General features: G+C 59.2%; 1 protein-coding gene across 4 annotated transcripts in view; it reads right to left on the reverse strand.

Moving 5' to 3' along the window:
* ANKFY1 (ankyrin repeat and FYVE domain containing 1) overlaps nucleotides 1-16,356 on the reverse strand; it is an 87,211-nt gene that overhangs the window by 3,817 nt on the left and 67,038 nt on the right. For 2 of the 4 annotated variants that reach the window (XM_047832756.1, XM_047832757.1), the window contains exons 19-25: nucleotides 14,899-15,075; nucleotides 10,747-10,894; nucleotides 10,199-10,289; nucleotides 9,766-9,890; nucleotides 8,080-8,226; nucleotides 6,971-7,061; nucleotides 2,903-6,575 (exon numbers count right to left, since the gene is read on the reverse strand). In XM_047832756.1, the coding sequence (XP_047688712.1) occupies nucleotides 6,443-6,575; nucleotides 6,971-7,061; nucleotides 8,080-8,226; nucleotides 9,766-9,890; nucleotides 10,199-10,289; nucleotides 10,747-10,894; nucleotides 14,899-15,075 (912 nt within the window). In that variant the 3' untranslated portion in view covers nucleotides 2,903-6,442. Of the gene's footprint in view, nucleotides 1-2,902; nucleotides 6,576-6,970; nucleotides 7,062-8,079; nucleotides 8,227-9,765; nucleotides 9,891-10,198; nucleotides 10,290-10,746; nucleotides 10,895-14,898; nucleotides 15,076-16,356 lie in introns of those variants that run through there. The other 2 variants (XR_007146861.1, XR_007146862.1) reach the window with 2 other exon arrangements.

The raw sequence follows: 16,356 nt of genomic DNA on the forward strand, positions 1-16,356 counted from the left end.
ACCTGCGTAAAAAGTGGTTTCCCACCCCGGACGCCTTTCCCAGGGGGTTGTGCGTCCAGGGCGACCTGTAATTCCTGGGCCGACCCGACGAGCTTCGTACCCCGGTCGAGCCGGTGGGGGAGGAGATTCCCACCTTCAGGCGGGGCTGTGGAGCCTGGTGCTGTCCCAGATTCATGTCTCTCTTCCCGGGTCTCCTGGTCCCCCCAGCTCTTCCTAAACGTTCGCCGTCCTTCGTCATTAACTCGCTAGCTCTCCAGACCCGCCCACTAGAAAGCGGAGGCTGCCTCCCCTCCCCTGGCAGTAGGGGGCACCTGGACACCCCACGACCACCCTCGCTGCCCCCTCCTGCCTCGGCTCTTCCCGAGCGTGCGGTAAACCCCGGCTTCCCTCCAGTCACGAAGGAAACACCACTCTGTAGCACCGAGCTACTTCCCGCCGCAGCCTTGAAAGCCGCCCCTGCTTCTCAGCCCCGCTCACCCCGCATCAGTCGCCAGCTCGACAGCAGGGCAAATTCTGCACTTGGCAAATCCCACAGCCACAGCCTTCCCGGACCCGTCACACTTGAGGGCCTCAGTGGAACCCTCCCTTAGTGCTTGCCTGATTCCCTTTTCTCCCCCAGGAACCCCTCTCGGCCCATAGGCTCCCCAGAGCACTTCCGAGGCACCCAGACTCCACATTTCCGGCATTCAGTCTCCTCTCCTCCCTGGTGATGTCCCCGTGGCCGTGCACACCCAGTCACAGCAAGTGAGGACCCCGGCAGCCATCCAGGACGCCTTCCTCTGCTGCTCTGCTCCTCCCACCCAACCCCCAGGTCCCTGGTTTCCCCGCCCTCGCGTTGCTGCGAGCAGTCCCCCTGGATGACCAGGGTGGCCCCCACGTCCACTCCTTGGCCACTGGGACCCTCCAGCCGTGGCTCTCCTACCATCACTTCGTGCACGGCTCCCTCCGGCCTCCTCCTAGCTGCAGGTGCCTGCGGGGCCTGCACCAGGCTGTGCTTCCTCCTGTGCTGAGCTTGTCCACCTCTGACCTCTCCACAGCTCTGCTAAGTCAGCACCTTTTGGGAGCCTGTGCTAATGTGGCCCGTGACAGCCGCCTTCTTTCTTACTCATGAGTTTCCTGTCCGCCTTCCTCCCTGGACAGAGACCGAAGTTACCCAGCTTCGTGTCCCACACCCACAGTATCCAGTGCATAGTAGGTGCACAGAGTTAGCCCTGAGTTTGCAGATGAGGCAACTCAGGCGCTCAGAGTCTAATAAGGGCACAGAGCAGTGGAGCTGGGCCTCGAACTCCAGGTTCCTATCCTGAGACCCACGCGGCCCTTGGGCTGCATGCCTGCTGTCCTTGCTGGTGGGAACGGCCACTGATCTGGCCCCCCGTGGTCAGCAGCTGTCTACGGGCACCTGTGTACCATGGGGTGGGATGGGGGCAAGCGAGGCTCCTGACCTCGGGGCTTAACAGTGTGGGGCAGGAGGCCAGCTAGAGCCCCAGAGGCCATCCTCGGGATGGGAACGAGGCCCAGGGTGGGTGCCGGGTCCACAGGAGTTCAGACCCCTCCAAAACAAACTGAAAATGGAAAGAAGCAAAACCAGGCCCCCTTACTGTCACCCCAGCCAAGTGTGGCCAGAGAGGGCCCTGGGCGCCCACTCTCTGCCTGCAGGCTGCTCACTCACTTCCTGCTCAAAAAGAATTCACGTCCTCTTTGACACCAAGCACGTACTTTACCGTGAACAGCCTCCTCGTGGTGGGGCCCCAGGCAAATCTTCAAACGGCTCCGCTGAGAGAAGGCTGTCAGCTTAATGGGCTGAAGGGCTCCGCCATGAAGAAGCCAGTGGTCACTGGAGAAATCCCCATCCTTCCCCCTCCAGCAGAGGTGGCCCGGGCAGACCTATGGCGGAGGGAGGCGGGTCCCTGGCGATGGATGCCACACGCGGTGCGGCCCAGGCAGGTAAGATGTGCTGGCAGTCGGAAAGGATGCTGGGCAGGGGGCTTCTGTGGCCTCGAGAGAGTCCAGCGAAGGGGTACAGCGGCCACCGTCTGCTTTCCGCCAGCCTCGTGAGCAGGGCTGTGTTGACCAGGCTGGGCAGCTGCCCCCCCAGAGTGGACAGCCTGGGGTCAGAGGGGCCACGCCCCATCCCTCGCTCAGTTGTGGGACAGCTGTGACCAGAGAGACCCCACACACAGCCTGGGGCTGTGTCTGTTCAGAAATTGGCAGTGGACAAACCGAACCCCTGCCTTGAGAGCCCTCCCACCACCAGAGCCCCTAGACTCACTCCTGCAGGAAAACCACACACAGCGCTCCCATCAGCCCTCCCTGGAGGGGACTCTCAGCACGCACACCGCCATCGGTGTCCTCGCAGGAGAGGAAGGGCCTACTCCCTGCCTCCGATCACCTTCCTCGGGACCTGCGGGAGCCAGGAGGGGCCGTGGTCAGCACTCCCGTGTGACAGGCGCAGAAACTAAGGCACAGACGTTAGGAAACTGGCCCAATACCGTCCGCTAATCAGTAACAAAGCACAAAAACCCAGTGTGCTTCCCCGGCAACCGTGTTGGAGTGTGCCCATGCCCAGTCCTTGTGTGTGCCCACGGGCTCTGGCTGGCGTGCCCCGCAAGGACAGCTGCTGGGATTACTTGGGACTGTCCTGTGGCGGCACTCAGCGGTGCCTGTGCACCAGGGAGAGCAAGCTGGAAGACAGAGGAAGGGGGCTGCGGGTCCCAGAGCGTGCGAGGGCCAGGTCAGCTCCCGAGAGACCTCGCCGGGGCCGGATCCCGGGGAGGAGCCGGGCGGCTACGCCACAATAGCTACTCTTGGACTGCTGTCGACAACATGCTTCTGGAAAGTGTTGCTTGCTGGCGAGTCAAACTCTCCTAGAAGGTGAGCTGTTACAGAAATATGTTCACATGTCAAGAGTTTGAAAAGGTTGCTTTTAATGCTTATTGGTACCTCCGCGTTAAAAAGTAACTACAATCGTCTCATTAAAGTTTCCACGTTAAATGCACAACTTTACCTTGTTATGAGGAATTGTTACAGAAAATGCCAATACCGGTATTCGAGACATACATTCCATCACACGGGCTGCGGATGGGAGTGTCATGGTCCCACACACGGAGCCGTCCTCCCACACTGAGTGCCACCCCGAACGGCCTGGAAACCGAGGCGCACCTCCAGCCCAAACGTGCACCTCCAGCCTCCGCCCCTCCCTTGGTGTCACACGGGTGTCACGGGAACAGCCAGCCGCACACACCTGCCCAAAGAGGACAAGTCACGGGGTCAAGCGGTTTAGACCCCCCCTCGCTACGGAAAGCCAACATTGTCGCGACAGGCCGCACGTTATTTACGCCACACAGAAGAGGCACCGTACAGGCGACGAGCTTCCAAAGACAGTCTCTCAGGCATCTGACGACCCCGGGTAATTTAGCACGTGCTGAGCGCGTCTCGGCAAGCAATCCGCTCTTCGCCGAACTGCTCCCACACGACAGGAACGTCTCCGCAGCCGGGGGCGCTTCAGATTAGGGGGTCCCGTGCCCAGTCCTCCTGGGGCTCGTCCTGAGGGCAGCAATCCCAGTCGTGGGAGAAGCTGTGCCAGGGGCTCCTTCGGTCCCCGTCGTGACGGCGTCACACTCACCTGCGTTGGCTCCTGTCACCTAGGGGCCCGGTGCGCCTCTCAGGCCTGAGCATTTACGTCGTCGACAGTGTTCTTTCTCTCCCGTCGAGCGGCCCAGATGGAGATGACAGCCCTCCCCTCCCTAGGCTCTCCCCCACTCCACGCCTCTGGACAAGGTCAGCGCAACTCCGTTCGGCGTAACAGGCAGGGGGCACGAGTGTGCGGTGGTCGTGAACGCACCGGCCCACTGGGCTCCTCGCAGGGCCCCCGGGCAGGGAGAGGAGTGGGCACGGCCAGGGCTGAGGTAGAGGGTGGGCGGTCACGGGGACCCCACTCCTGGAGAGGGTTCGGCAGGCGACCTGAGCGGTCTGGTCCAGCCTCGACCAGCCTGGGGACTGGGGTTGACCGAGTGTGGGCAGCAAACTGCAAACGGAACTCGTGTTCTAGTCCATCATTCTGTGAGACACCACTACAAATCACAGAGAGCTAAAAACTCCTAGGTGTAGGCACTTAAGTTTGGTGGGGAACTCCCACGTTAGAGGATCACAGCAAGTCAGTTTAGCCGTTGGCCTTGCACACAGCGCATGGCTTGTACTGCACAGGGAAGGATTTAAAAAAGGGAAAGACGGCTACGAGTGCACAGTCCGGGAAGCCTGGCGATGAGCAGGAAGCAGTTAGAGCTAATTCACTGATGCACAAATTGTACTTCATGAGGTTTATTCTTCCCACTCTACTGTTTACAGTTGGCAATTTTCTGAATGGGTAAAATTGAGACTTTGCTACTAGCATTTCAGCTATGGGTGAAACTGTCACGAAGAGCTAGGCAGTTCTGTAGCGTGTGAGGTCCCAGCCTGGGCAGTGACGAGGGCGTCCCACGGCCAGCCACCACGGGACGTGCTGCATGCGGCCAGCGAGCACCCCGACACTGTGGGCAGGCCGCCCCTGTGTACCACGCGAGGACGCCCCTGAAGCCAGTGCAGGACTCCCCAAGCGTCCCCCCACGTCTCTGCTCAGCACCACAGCCGCCCCTGGACTCTGTGCAGGAATGGAAGCTTCACGTCGCACATTTTCGGCACAACTTTAAGATTTTATGTGCAATCGGAGGCGAGACTGTTACTGGGACTGGGAACGGTAGGGCGGGGGCGAGACAACCGGCCACACCCCGACTGACTCTCCACCGTGAACGTGGAAAGAGCAGGTGTAAACGTACCGAGCACCTTGACTCGCATCGGAAGCATAACTATCTTACTTTCCAACTAAGGAGTCAAGCCACCTGCCTACGCCCCACTTCCTCGGGGCCCAGTCCAGGCACCCGCACGTGGAAACCGACCACAGGCCTCACGTGGGCAGGCGTCTGCCAAGACCAGGTGCTTCTCCCTAAAGGTTCTGCATGAAATATGTCACAGACTTTAGGGGACAGGAAAACTCTTGTAATTAATTTTTTCTTTTAAACATTGTGCACAAGCTCCTATTAACATAGAAAGCATATATATTTCATAAATCACAGAAATATTAAAAAGTAGCACTCTGGTTTATCAGCTCATGTTACACACATATGTAGGCAAGAGAATGTATAAACCTACAGCAACAGAGAGGACATACCACTATCCAAAGAAACAAACCAAAACAACCAGGCTGTTGCAAAAAAATACTTAGTCCCTTTACACACATATCCATTTTCATTAACGCAAAAACAATGCAGTGGTTATCAAACGTCAGAAGAAATCGGTATTACGATTAAGACGGTCGATCTCTGAGAAAAACTCGTGAACGCTTGCGTTGACCTCGGAGTTAGTTTTCTTAAAGCAGTGGTGGAAGTTTCTCTTTAAATGTACATTTTTGTTTTTGTTTTTTTTAAACCGGCCAAACCTTCAAAAGAAGCTCAGCGCTGCGGGGTCAGCACGCACACGAGCAGCGACTGAGGCCCGGTCAGTTCGAGGACCTCACTCCGCTCACGGCCCAGCATCTTCCCCGCAGGCTCGCACACGCGGGCCGACCCGGCAGCCACCGGCCCGAGGCCGCACGCTGCCCCTCCTGTCACCAGGCCTAGTGACGGTGTCCCTCCCGGGGAAGGACTCTTCGCAGGAAGTGTGCGCTGAGCTCCGATGCAAGCTGGCCATCAGAACCAGGGCTGCTGGAGGCGGGGGCGTTTCTGAACGTGGGCAGCGCAGCCGTCTGGAACAGCGCGTCGCGGTAAGAGCGTGTCTCCGCCACCACGCCCCAGCGGCAGAGTGACCGAGGCCTCTGCAGACAGGATGTGGCAGGACAGAGAACGGGACACTGCCCTCCCGACACCCAGTCGTAGGGATACGGTAAAGCTTTCAGTTAAGGCCACGATTTTTCAGCTCTCATCTTTGAACCCTGTTTAGAAAGATTTCGCCTTTTTTAAAGGGCTAGCTCCCTAAAACACAGCTTAGCTTTTCAAACAAAACAAAACAAAACAAAAAAAAGACTTTGGGCCAGAGGATCCTATAATCTTTATGAAAACTGCGCACAGAAGTCCACAGCCACTTACCCTCGAGTGAGGCCAGCTTCCCGCTGCGGGCGCACTCCCGGCGGGCACTACGCTGCCGCAGGGGGAGGGTTTTCCCAGGGTCCTTGTGCTGCAAGCAGAGTGGGGCCCGATGCCCATCGCAGGGGCCACGAGGCACACGGCCTGGTCTAAGGTGGGAGGCGTCCGGTGGCCCTGACCACAGTCTGACACGCCAACAACCACGCGGAATCCTTGGAACGGGACTGATCACAGCGGGTCCTTAATGGTTCAGTCTGTTGCTCTGGGTGGGTGAGGCTGGCACGAGGAGCGGCCCCCGGGAGGCGACCGGGGTGCGGCCGGGGGGCTCACTAAGAGACGCCCCCCAGAGTCAGCACATCAAAGCAAATGTTGCAAACTCGCACGGGCTTGTTCAGATCAAATTTTATAATAGGGATCTCCTTGGTCGAGCATTTATGGCACAGAAGGCGTCCGCAGTGACGGCTGTGGAGGCAAAGCGGGGGGCGTGAGGGGGGCCCCGAGGGGCAGCCGCCTCCCAGGGCAGGGCCGGGGCAGGGCCGGGCCGGGCCGGGTGTGCAGTGGCCGCCACGTGGCACCGACATGTGCGTCGTTTGAGTCCATGGAGACCCAGGCATTGGCTGCTGCCGGGGGAGTCTGGCTGTAACAGCCCAGCTCCGCGGTGCTGGGAGGGGGGGGAGACGCGCACCGCCGGCGAGGGCAGGGAGCCTGGGCCCCCAGCAACCCCCCCCCCGCTACAGGCACGCAACCCCACACCTGGCCAGCGTGCGCGCGGGGCGCTGGCGGGTTCCCGCTGGTCACGGGAGAAGGCAGGAGCGGCGAGCCACCCCCCGACCCCGCAGACGACGTCGGGGCCTTACCAGTGATGTTTGCGCGTCGTGACTCCGAACTTGGCCGCACACTCATAGCAGGTGGAGCCGTCGCACCACGGAGGCTCCTTGGACAGCATGTCTGTAACACGGGCAGAGAGAAGGGCCCGTCAGAGTGACCGTGCCAGGCAGACCGGGGCCGGGAGGGGCGGGGGTGGCAGCGGTAGCTGGGGAGACGGCACCACGTCTGCAGGGGACACGGGCGGTCAGGGCGGCCAAGAGGACCGTCAGGGGCCGAAGGGCAAGGGGACGGCGGGGGAGCGGGCAGGGCGGGACAGGACGAGCAGGGCGAGAGCAAGGGGCGAAGTGGCGCCGTGGCCGGCTGGGTCTGCGGTGTGGGCGCCAGCAGCAGGGACATGGGGGAGAGCACAGCGCGAGGGGCCGTGGCGGGGCTCGTGGAAGCGTGGCGCGTTCGGGCCGGGAACCGTTGGCTCCGTTCGCTGAACGCCAGCTCTGCCCGCACGGCTCTGAGAGCCGCGCCCACGCAAGTCGCCCGAGCTCGCGGGGAGGAGGCGGCACGTAGCCGGTGTCTGCCCAGCGCCCGCCACGCTGGCCCGCGGGCGGCTCCAGCTGGCGCCACAGAAGCGCCGCACGCAGGCACCGGCTGGGCTACAGACCGTCTGCCAAGCGACGCCGGGCATGTCACCCACGCCAACATCGCAGAGCTCGCTCCTCTGCCCAGACCACGGGGCTGAGAAGCCCGCTCTGCGGCCACCTCGAGGGTAAGGGAGGGCACTTGCAAATAGCAAGCCACCAAGGTGCCACTCTCCTCGCCACAAGGGAACAGAGGGGGAGCCGGCAGGGGCTGGAGCAGAAGGCCGCTCGCAAGAATGCGGAGAACCCGGATCCGCGGAAGCACAAAGGACGTGCAGACAGATGAGCGGCCAGAGCCGTGGAGGGGTGACCGCCCCCCCCACGAGCCGATGCGTGGGTGCCTTTATGGGCCTCCGGTAGGACCGGGACGTAGGGCTGACAGGGGCCCTGGAGCACCCTGGAAAGCGGCCGGCTCGGGTCATTCTGGGTTCAGAGGTCACCGGGGCACGTGAACGACCGACACCGTGCCCGTGTCTGCGCTGGATGAGCAGCAAGTAGCCACTCACCTAACAGTCTAAACAGAAGCTGCTTGGTGGCAACCTGGTAGTTGAAAATGTTCACCCCTTGGTTGTTGTTGACCCCGAGGCGAGCTCCCGAGCGGACGACGGCACGGCACAGGTTGGCATTCCCCTTCATGTAAGCCAACAGCAGCACTGGAAAACAAAAGCACGGGAGGGCTCCTTCCACCTGAGCCCTGACTGCTGCCGCCGGAAGGCGGCAGGACGTGCGTCAGCGGAGCCCCGCTGACCGCCACGGGGGGCGCAGGGCGGCCCCAGCTCCAGGACACGCTCCAGAGCCACAGAGCAGGGACCAGACACTGAAGGAAAAACGCGCCGTCCCACCTGCCTTCCTCCAGCACAAGCCTGGCCGGCCCAAGCCCCTGTCGCGTGACCTAACTCAATCTGGAGGCCCACCCAGGGAACCCCGTGGGCGCCCGGCTCCGGCCAGGCCCTCCCGCCTGCCGCCCGCTACGCCCACGGCAGCCCTTCTGCTTCCCTCTCCTGGGCCCCACACTTCAACTCCTTCTCATGACTTTCTAAACAGTCCAGGCGGACGAGGGTTATTATTTCAGATGAGCAAAGGGGCACAGAGAGGTTACGAACCCAGGGTCGCCTGCTGGAACTGGACAGAGCTAGGCGATCGGAACCAGGTCTGTGCAACTCAGAAGCACAGACGTGACGCGCCTGCTCGTCGGCCTCCCGCCTCCCGGACAGCGGCCGGAGGGTGTGCTGGGCCCCCAGCTCACTCCTGGGCCGACTCCCTCCAGCTCAGGCTCGTCACTGCCAGCTTAACAACACATTCATGTACTGAAGCCAAGAACTAACGATAAAATGTTCAGTCCTGTGCTAAGGTTCAGGACGTTCCTTGGTAACAAAGCTTCTGCCACAGGCCAAGGAGGCTCTGTGTGGCAGGAGGGGGGGACCGGGAACATGGCGGCAGCACGGGGCCTCACCGCTGGTTCCTTACGTGAAAACTCGGGACGCACTGCCCACACCGCTTAACTTTCTGGGTGGCTGTGCGCATCCAACAAGAACACAAATGCAGAAGTACGTGTACAAAATGACTTGAAGCCATACAAATTAGCACAGTGACCGGGTAGCTAGAGCAGCACCAGGACAGGGGCCTCGTCTGTTTGTCACCTGCCACTTTTTCACAGCCAGTCAACACACGCACAACACACTTCCCCCTTCTGGAGCATCTGCAGGGTGCACAGCAGAGAGAGGAGGGCTGTCAGAAGAGACGGGCAGGGGGCGCCTGGGTGGTGCAGTCAGTTAAGCGTCCGACTTCGGCCAGGTCACAATCTTGCGGTCCGTGAGTTCGAGCCCCGCGTCGGGCTCTGGGCTGATGGCTCAGAGCCTGGGGCCTGTTTCCGATTCTGTGTCTCCCTCTCTCTCTGCCCCTCCCCCGTTCATGCTCTGTCTCTCTCTGTCCCAAAAATAAATTTAAAAAATTAAAAAAAATTAAAAAAAAAAGAAGAGACGGGCAGGCCTGCTTGGACCCGGGCACGGCTCTGCAGCACCAGGGACACTTAGACGCACGCGTGCCCCGAATCAGACACTGCCAGACTCCACCCCAGGCAGCGGTGACAGCTGCTCACAGAACCTGCCACGTGCACCCACAGAGTGCCCTTCAATCGTGGCCGTGTGCCCAGCTCTTGTGTCTCCAGGACACGCGAGCACTGTATCACACACCCGTGTTTCCTTCCGCGTCCGGCTTGTCCAGAGGGTACTGAGGCATGCACTCCAGGAAGAGCTCAAAGATGGTGGCTGCGTTCTCTTTGCCGTACTGACCCAGGATGTGCAGCGGCGACTGGCCTCTGAGGGAGCAAGGTGGACAAGTTAGGTACAGACCCGCCACGGTCACCACGCACAAAAGACGCGATCTCTGGACCTGTGATGCCGGACACAGTCAAGGACACGTAACAAACAGGTCATAAAAGGTTTCCTACAGAGCATTTTCCAAAATGAAAACGTCCAAGGTACCGAAGCTGGTCCAGTGCCCTAGTGGCCGGTTAGCTGTATCGCATGCACCTGGGGCTGTTGCGAGGCGCAGTGACCTCCAGCCCTAAGGGTCACGCTAGGTGACGCGGAGCCCAGGCCTCTGCTCCGGAACACCGGCGCTCACCGTAGATTGAAGGCTTCGGCGTCCACGGTGCACTCGGTCAGGAGGACCCGGATGTTGTTGAGCCGACCGTGCATGACCGCGAGGTGAAGAGCTGGAGAGTAAACCCTCTTACTGTGCAAGCCCAGAAGCCCACGTGGGAAATCTCAAGTGCTCACGGACCTCCCTCTAAACAGGACACAGCCAGAGCAGCCACTGTCCACTCACAGAGCCATCCCGTCCGGTCTTCACCACCCCCCAAGACTCAGTCGTTAACGCAACCTCGTAACACTTTGCTTCCTTTTTCACGGCTACCCCAAGGTGAGACTTCCTGGTTTTACGGGAAACCGCTGTAGGCTCCTAGGGGTACCACGAAGATGGGAGGCTGCCCGGGGATGGTCGGTGGCAGGACAGATGCCCCGCCCAGAGCATTCCCTGCCACAGCTCTGCTGCTGCGAGAGCCAGCCTCCCTGAGGGAAGCAGGCCCACGGGTGCAGGGCACCTCCACCTCCGGACTGGGGGGCCTGCTCAGGGCACTCGGCACGGGGCACAGGGGAATGCCTGGCAGCTACCGTTATTTCCATTCTCGTCCAGAGCAGCAAAGTCCACCGCATTCTCCAGGAGGACGGAGCAGATGGTGGGCAGGTCCTGCTGGGCGGCGAGATGCAGGGCAGTCTGGCGGTGCTTGGTTAATTCGTTCACTTTGGCTCCTGCAAGAAGCTGTTGAGGCTCATTACGTGAGCAGCCTCCCTGCACAACCAGCAACGGTCCCACTTACGGGGCCCGAGCCTGCCTGCCTCCTGACACCCACGCGTCTGCCTGGCCGGCAGGGCCGGGAGCAGCACAGTCTCACACACACTCCCGGGGAGGCAGGAGACAGCAAAACCCGTCCCAGGCCGAAACCAGCAATCAGCAGGATGTCAGAAATCCATTCCTCAGGACACAGGAACTCTACTTCTAAGATTCAGGACATGAAACTACGCGGGGCTGCAGTGAGTTCACTGTTCCACATGCAGACGTCCACTGCTTACGGTAGTAAAACCAGGTTGCCGGAAGGGTTCAGTCATGAAAACTACTGCAACCAAACAACACAACAGGTGGCCACTGGGATGACAGACATGTGTGGTTTCACGTGGAAGGATGTCTGTGACACAGTAAGTCAAAAACAGGCGAGTTAGCAGACGGCATGATAGTGTGATTCCTCTGCAGAGAGAGAGAAACGTGTGCACACACACACACTCCCTGAAGGCGTGTGAAAGCGTCTACACCACCCTCACTCCAGTTGGGGGTGAAAGGGAGACACCACCAGCTTTATACCCTTACGCACGTACGGTTTTTCCACAATAAGCATGTGCTATTTCTATTTTGCTTTTTAGAAGACAGAAATTAACCGGAGAATTACAGAACCAAAAGCAGAAAGGCCCCTCAGACATGGTCCTGCCGCCTCATTAACCTTCCCCTTTCTGACAGAGCTCCGAGACAGCTGCTACAGGACAGAATCTAGTCTGTGCCTCTCCCGAGGCCTGAGGCCACCTGGGAGAGTGGAGGCACTGGTCAGCTGCTCTGGTTCACACCCTGACTTCCAGGTCCCAGCCTCCCCAGACCCCGGGGCACCCACTGAAACCACACACAGATCCAGGAGGACATGCGGAGGGTGCTCGTGGGCACGAGGGTGCTGCGTGTGCTGGGGATCATAGCTAACCTCGAAGATGGCTAACCGGCAGGCAGGGGAGTCTGGGTGAAGGTGCTGTTTCGACACGACCTGGCTCCAACACTAAACCGCATGGCCATTATTGGCAAGGCCAGCTGTTTCTAGGGACTCCTACCCTCCGCGAGCTCAAGCCTTTGTGACGCAGCGGCAGAGCCTTGGTGAAGAGGCCATGACCCTCTCACCTCCCGGCTCTTGGACAGATGGACACGTGGCCCGACTCCCCACTACTCCGAGGCCCACATCTACCTCCTTGGCTGGTCCCCACACCCAGTCTGTGCCTGGTGCCACCAGGCCCCCCCGCCACCCCCACCCAATCATTCTACGACCCACCTCACGGCCACTGCCTCCCCTCGGCCCCTGCGCCGGTGACCCTGCCCATGCCTTCACTCCCCACCACAAAGGTCAATGTTCTCTCAGCTCTAACACGTAACAAGTCATGAAGGTTTCTGAAAAAGTACTTTTCAAAAACAAAAATGGCAGAGGGGCACCTGGACGGCTCAATCACTAGCGCGTGGACTCTCGGCCATGGGGTTGGGGGCTCAAGCCCCCCCCACCCCGTTGGGCAGAGAGCTTTCCTAATACAAAATAGGGGCGCCTGGGGGGCTCAGTCAGTTAAGTGTCCGACTTCGGTTCAGGTCATGATCTCACAGTGTGTGAGTTTGGGCCCCGTGTCGGGCTCTGTGCTGACAGCTCAGAGCCTGGAGGCTCTTCGGATTCTGCGTCTCCCTCTCCCTCTGCCCCTCCATTGCTCTCTCTCAAAAATAAACACTTAAAAATAAATAAATAAATAAATAAATAAATAAATAAAATTAAAAAATAAAGATAAATAAAAATAAAAATTAAAAAAATAAATTCTTATTTATTTTTTTTTTTTTTTTCAACGTTTTTTATTTATTTTTGGGACAGAGAGAGACAGAGCATGAACGGGGGAGGGGCAGAGAGAGAGAGGGAGACACAGAATCGGAAACAGGCTCCAGGCTCTGAGCCATCAGCCCAGAGCCCGACGCGGGGCTCGAACTCACGGACCGCGAGATTGTGACCTGGCTGAAGTCGGACGCTTAACTGACTGCGCCACCCAGGCGCCCCAAATTCTTATTTATTTAATAAATAAATATTATCTAATAGGTCAAGCGCCCTGAAGGCTAGCTGTGCAGCACGTCCTGGGGCTGACAGGAGACACCAGCAACCACAGCATTTAGGAGCCACCCAGGTGACGCCAGGCCCATAGCTCTGGACACGCTCTGGCTTCTCCGCTGCTGAAAGGATAAAGGCTGCTCCCTGTTCTTGCTCTGAAATGCCACCCTCTACAATCTGGTCCCTACCCGCCTCTCCAACCACATCTCCTACACTCTCCCCAAATTTCAACCACTTTTCTGGTGAAAGCACACCACACGCACTATCCAGGCTCCGCATCCTGGCTCAGACCGCTCCCCTGCCCGGTGGCAGCGTGTCCTCTGGGAAAAGGCAGGCTCTGGAGTCAGGCACAAGTGGCTAAAATCCCAGCCACGCTACCGACTCCCTCACAGTCTTGGCGGGGGGGGGGGGGGGGGGGGGGGGGGGGGTTCTTTCTGACCTTACATCTTCTCCTTTGTAAAATGTAAAAACTTTCCTACACCTTTCTGCTTTTGAGAATTAAGAGTGGTAAGCTCCTTGACATCAGCATCGGTGGTGATTTTTTGGATCTGACTCCAATAGCAAAAATAAGCAAGTGGGGCCACAAACTAGAAAGCTTCTGCACAAGAAAGGAACCATTAACAAATGAAAAGGCACAATCTGCTGAATGGAAGAAAATATTTGCAAATCATGTATCTGGTAAGGGGCTAATACCCAAAATACATAATTCACTGCAACTCAATAGCAAACAAAAACAAAAACAAAAACAAAAAAACAGAGGCACTTGGGGGGCTCAGTCGGTTAGGCATGCGGCTCTTGATTTCAGATCAGGTTGTGATCCCAAGGTTGTGGGATCAAGCCCTGCACTGGGCTCTGTGCAGAGCGTGGAGCCTGCTTGGGCTTCTCTCTCTCCCCCTCCCCTGCTTGTATGCGCCCGCACACGCTCTCTCTCTCTCTCTCTCTCTCTCTCTCTCTCTCTCTCTCTCAATCTCTCTCTATATACATTTCAACAGCAAAAAACCCCACCAAATACAATTTAAAAACAGGCAGAACTGGACAGACATTCCTCCAGAGAGGACACACAGACGGCCGACAGACAGGCGAACAGAGATGCTCCCCATCGCTCATCATCAGGGAAGCGCAAACCAAAACCACGGTTAGCTGTCACCTCAAAATGACTGAACCCACAACACGAGAAAGTCTGACCGTGAGCGAGGACGTGGGCAGGGACCGTCATGTGCCGCTGCTGGGAACGCAAACTGGAGAACAGTGTGGAGGCTCCTCCACACGTTAGAGGCAGAATAACTATCCGATCCAGTAATTCCACGTCTACGTGTTCATCCAAAGGAAAAACACTGTTGTTTTTTTTTTTGATAGAGAAGAAAGCTTACTGCATATACTGTAAAAAAGCTTTAAAACACCTTTTCTGTCACACAAACCAGCCAACCAACCCAGCCACCACCTTAACTTTGACAATCTGGGCCTGCTTCTGACCTCCGCGAGAGGGAGCCGCCTCCGGAGTCTGGGGACCGGAACCCCACCTCGCACTGCACAGCTGGGACACTCCAGGGTGCACCGACGGCCCGTCCACTTCAGGCCGGTCCTGCAGCCCCGCCCCTCACTGCCCGGCCCCCAGGCCATGCCGCAGCCCGCCTGCGGCCACCCAAGTCCTGCCTTCCATCGAGGCCTCACGCCAACACCTGCCTGCACAAGCTGCCTGCTGGGCTCTGAGGACACTCTGCCCACCGACACAGCTGCTCTCCCCGAGGGCACTGGCTTAGTTCCCCAAAGCCGTGCTGGCCTCTCACAAAACCTGGCCAAACACCTGTGACGAGAGCTTCCGCACGCACCACGACACGTGCGGTCCACGTGTTGCATGCAACGTTTCGGGGACACTTACCAGGTTGCGGACGATAATCTCTGAACCTGCTTGGACAGCAAGGTGCAAAGGGGTCAGCTTGGAGGCGTCCTGGACTCTGGAATTCACATTAGCCTGGACGCTGATCAGGAACAGGACGCTTTCAATATCAGAGTTCTGGACTGCCACGTGAAGAAAATTCCGGCCCTTGTTATCCACCTAAGGCAACAAGCGGGAGCCTGCTGAGCACCTGCGAGCTGTGCTGGCCACGGGAGACGTGCCAGTGTGGCCACCCCTCAGCTCCAGGAGGCTCCCTCCCAATACCCAACACGGCACACACACCACACACACACACGACAGACCCTGTCTGTACACGCGTGTGCCCGACTATGTGTGCATGGCCACACCCCCCTGGCAGGGGACAGGGAGCCCTGGCATCTTCCGGCAGCAGAAAGTATGGATTCGGAAAGTTAAGAAAGAGACCACGTGCGGGACGGAAGGAGGAAGGGGTGCTCCAGGAGGGGCAAAGGCAGAGACCCGCCTTGGGAGCCCCCCCCCGCCCCCTTTTGGCGGGACAAGCACCCAGCACCCTAGAGCCACAACTGCAACACCAGCCTGACCGCTGAGCGGTTTTGGAAAGTTTCCTGTTCACGGAGCTGCAGGAGACAACACACTATGGGGGACAGGCCAGCCGTATGCTACAGACTTTGCTCCGCAGACACGGGGCAGACAGGAGCTGTGGGTCAGTGTGAGCACGCGGGGCGCCGTGAGGGGCAGCAGCACCCCACGCCCACGCCTCACACACGTGTGACCCCAGCACGGGCTGCTGACCAACACAAGCAGCATGTCTCCCAAGGACTCAGCTACGGGGCCCGTGTCACACGGGGCGCGAGAGAGCACCCAACACCACCCGAGCAGGGGTGAGGCCAGCAGCCACACAGGTCCGTCCCACACAGACACCGGTGCTGGAGACGGTTTCGCTTGGTTCCACATCACTGTCATCGGGGGCTTACTCGTGAACTTGGCGGTGCTCTCCAGGCCAACAGAGACCCCAGTCCCGCCTCGGACCTGCCAGGGGCTGGGGCGGAGGGGCCACGTCCCACCCGCCCCACCCCCAGGGCAGCAGGTCACCAGCCAGGCCCAGCACCCGCTGGAGACCCACCGACAAGGTCAGGCCCAAGCCTGCTCAGCCGGACGATGACAAGTCCTCAGACACCTTCCCCCCAGAGAGCTGCCGCGACGTCACAGCAACAGCCCGAGCCCCGTTCAGATCTTGGCAAGACACTCACTCCTAGGGCCCTGAGACCAGGCAGAGGCACGCACGACGTCACGTACGACACCACAGAATTCCTCGGCCAGGACAGGGCCACCTGCAACCTCCCCGTGCGTGTGGCACCACCACGTGGCAGGCACACAGGGCAGAGCACCAAATCTCACAGGTACCGACAGGCCGTCTGAACGGCCAGACCTCAAGGGAAGGGAGTGTAATTTCAACACCAA

Source organism: Prionailurus viverrinus, chromosome E1, assembly GCF_022837055.1.
Source record: "Prionailurus viverrinus isolate Anna chromosome E1, UM_Priviv_1.0, whole genome shotgun sequence".
Taxonomy (NCBI): Eukaryota; Metazoa; Chordata; class Mammalia; order Carnivora; family Felidae; genus Prionailurus; species Prionailurus viverrinus.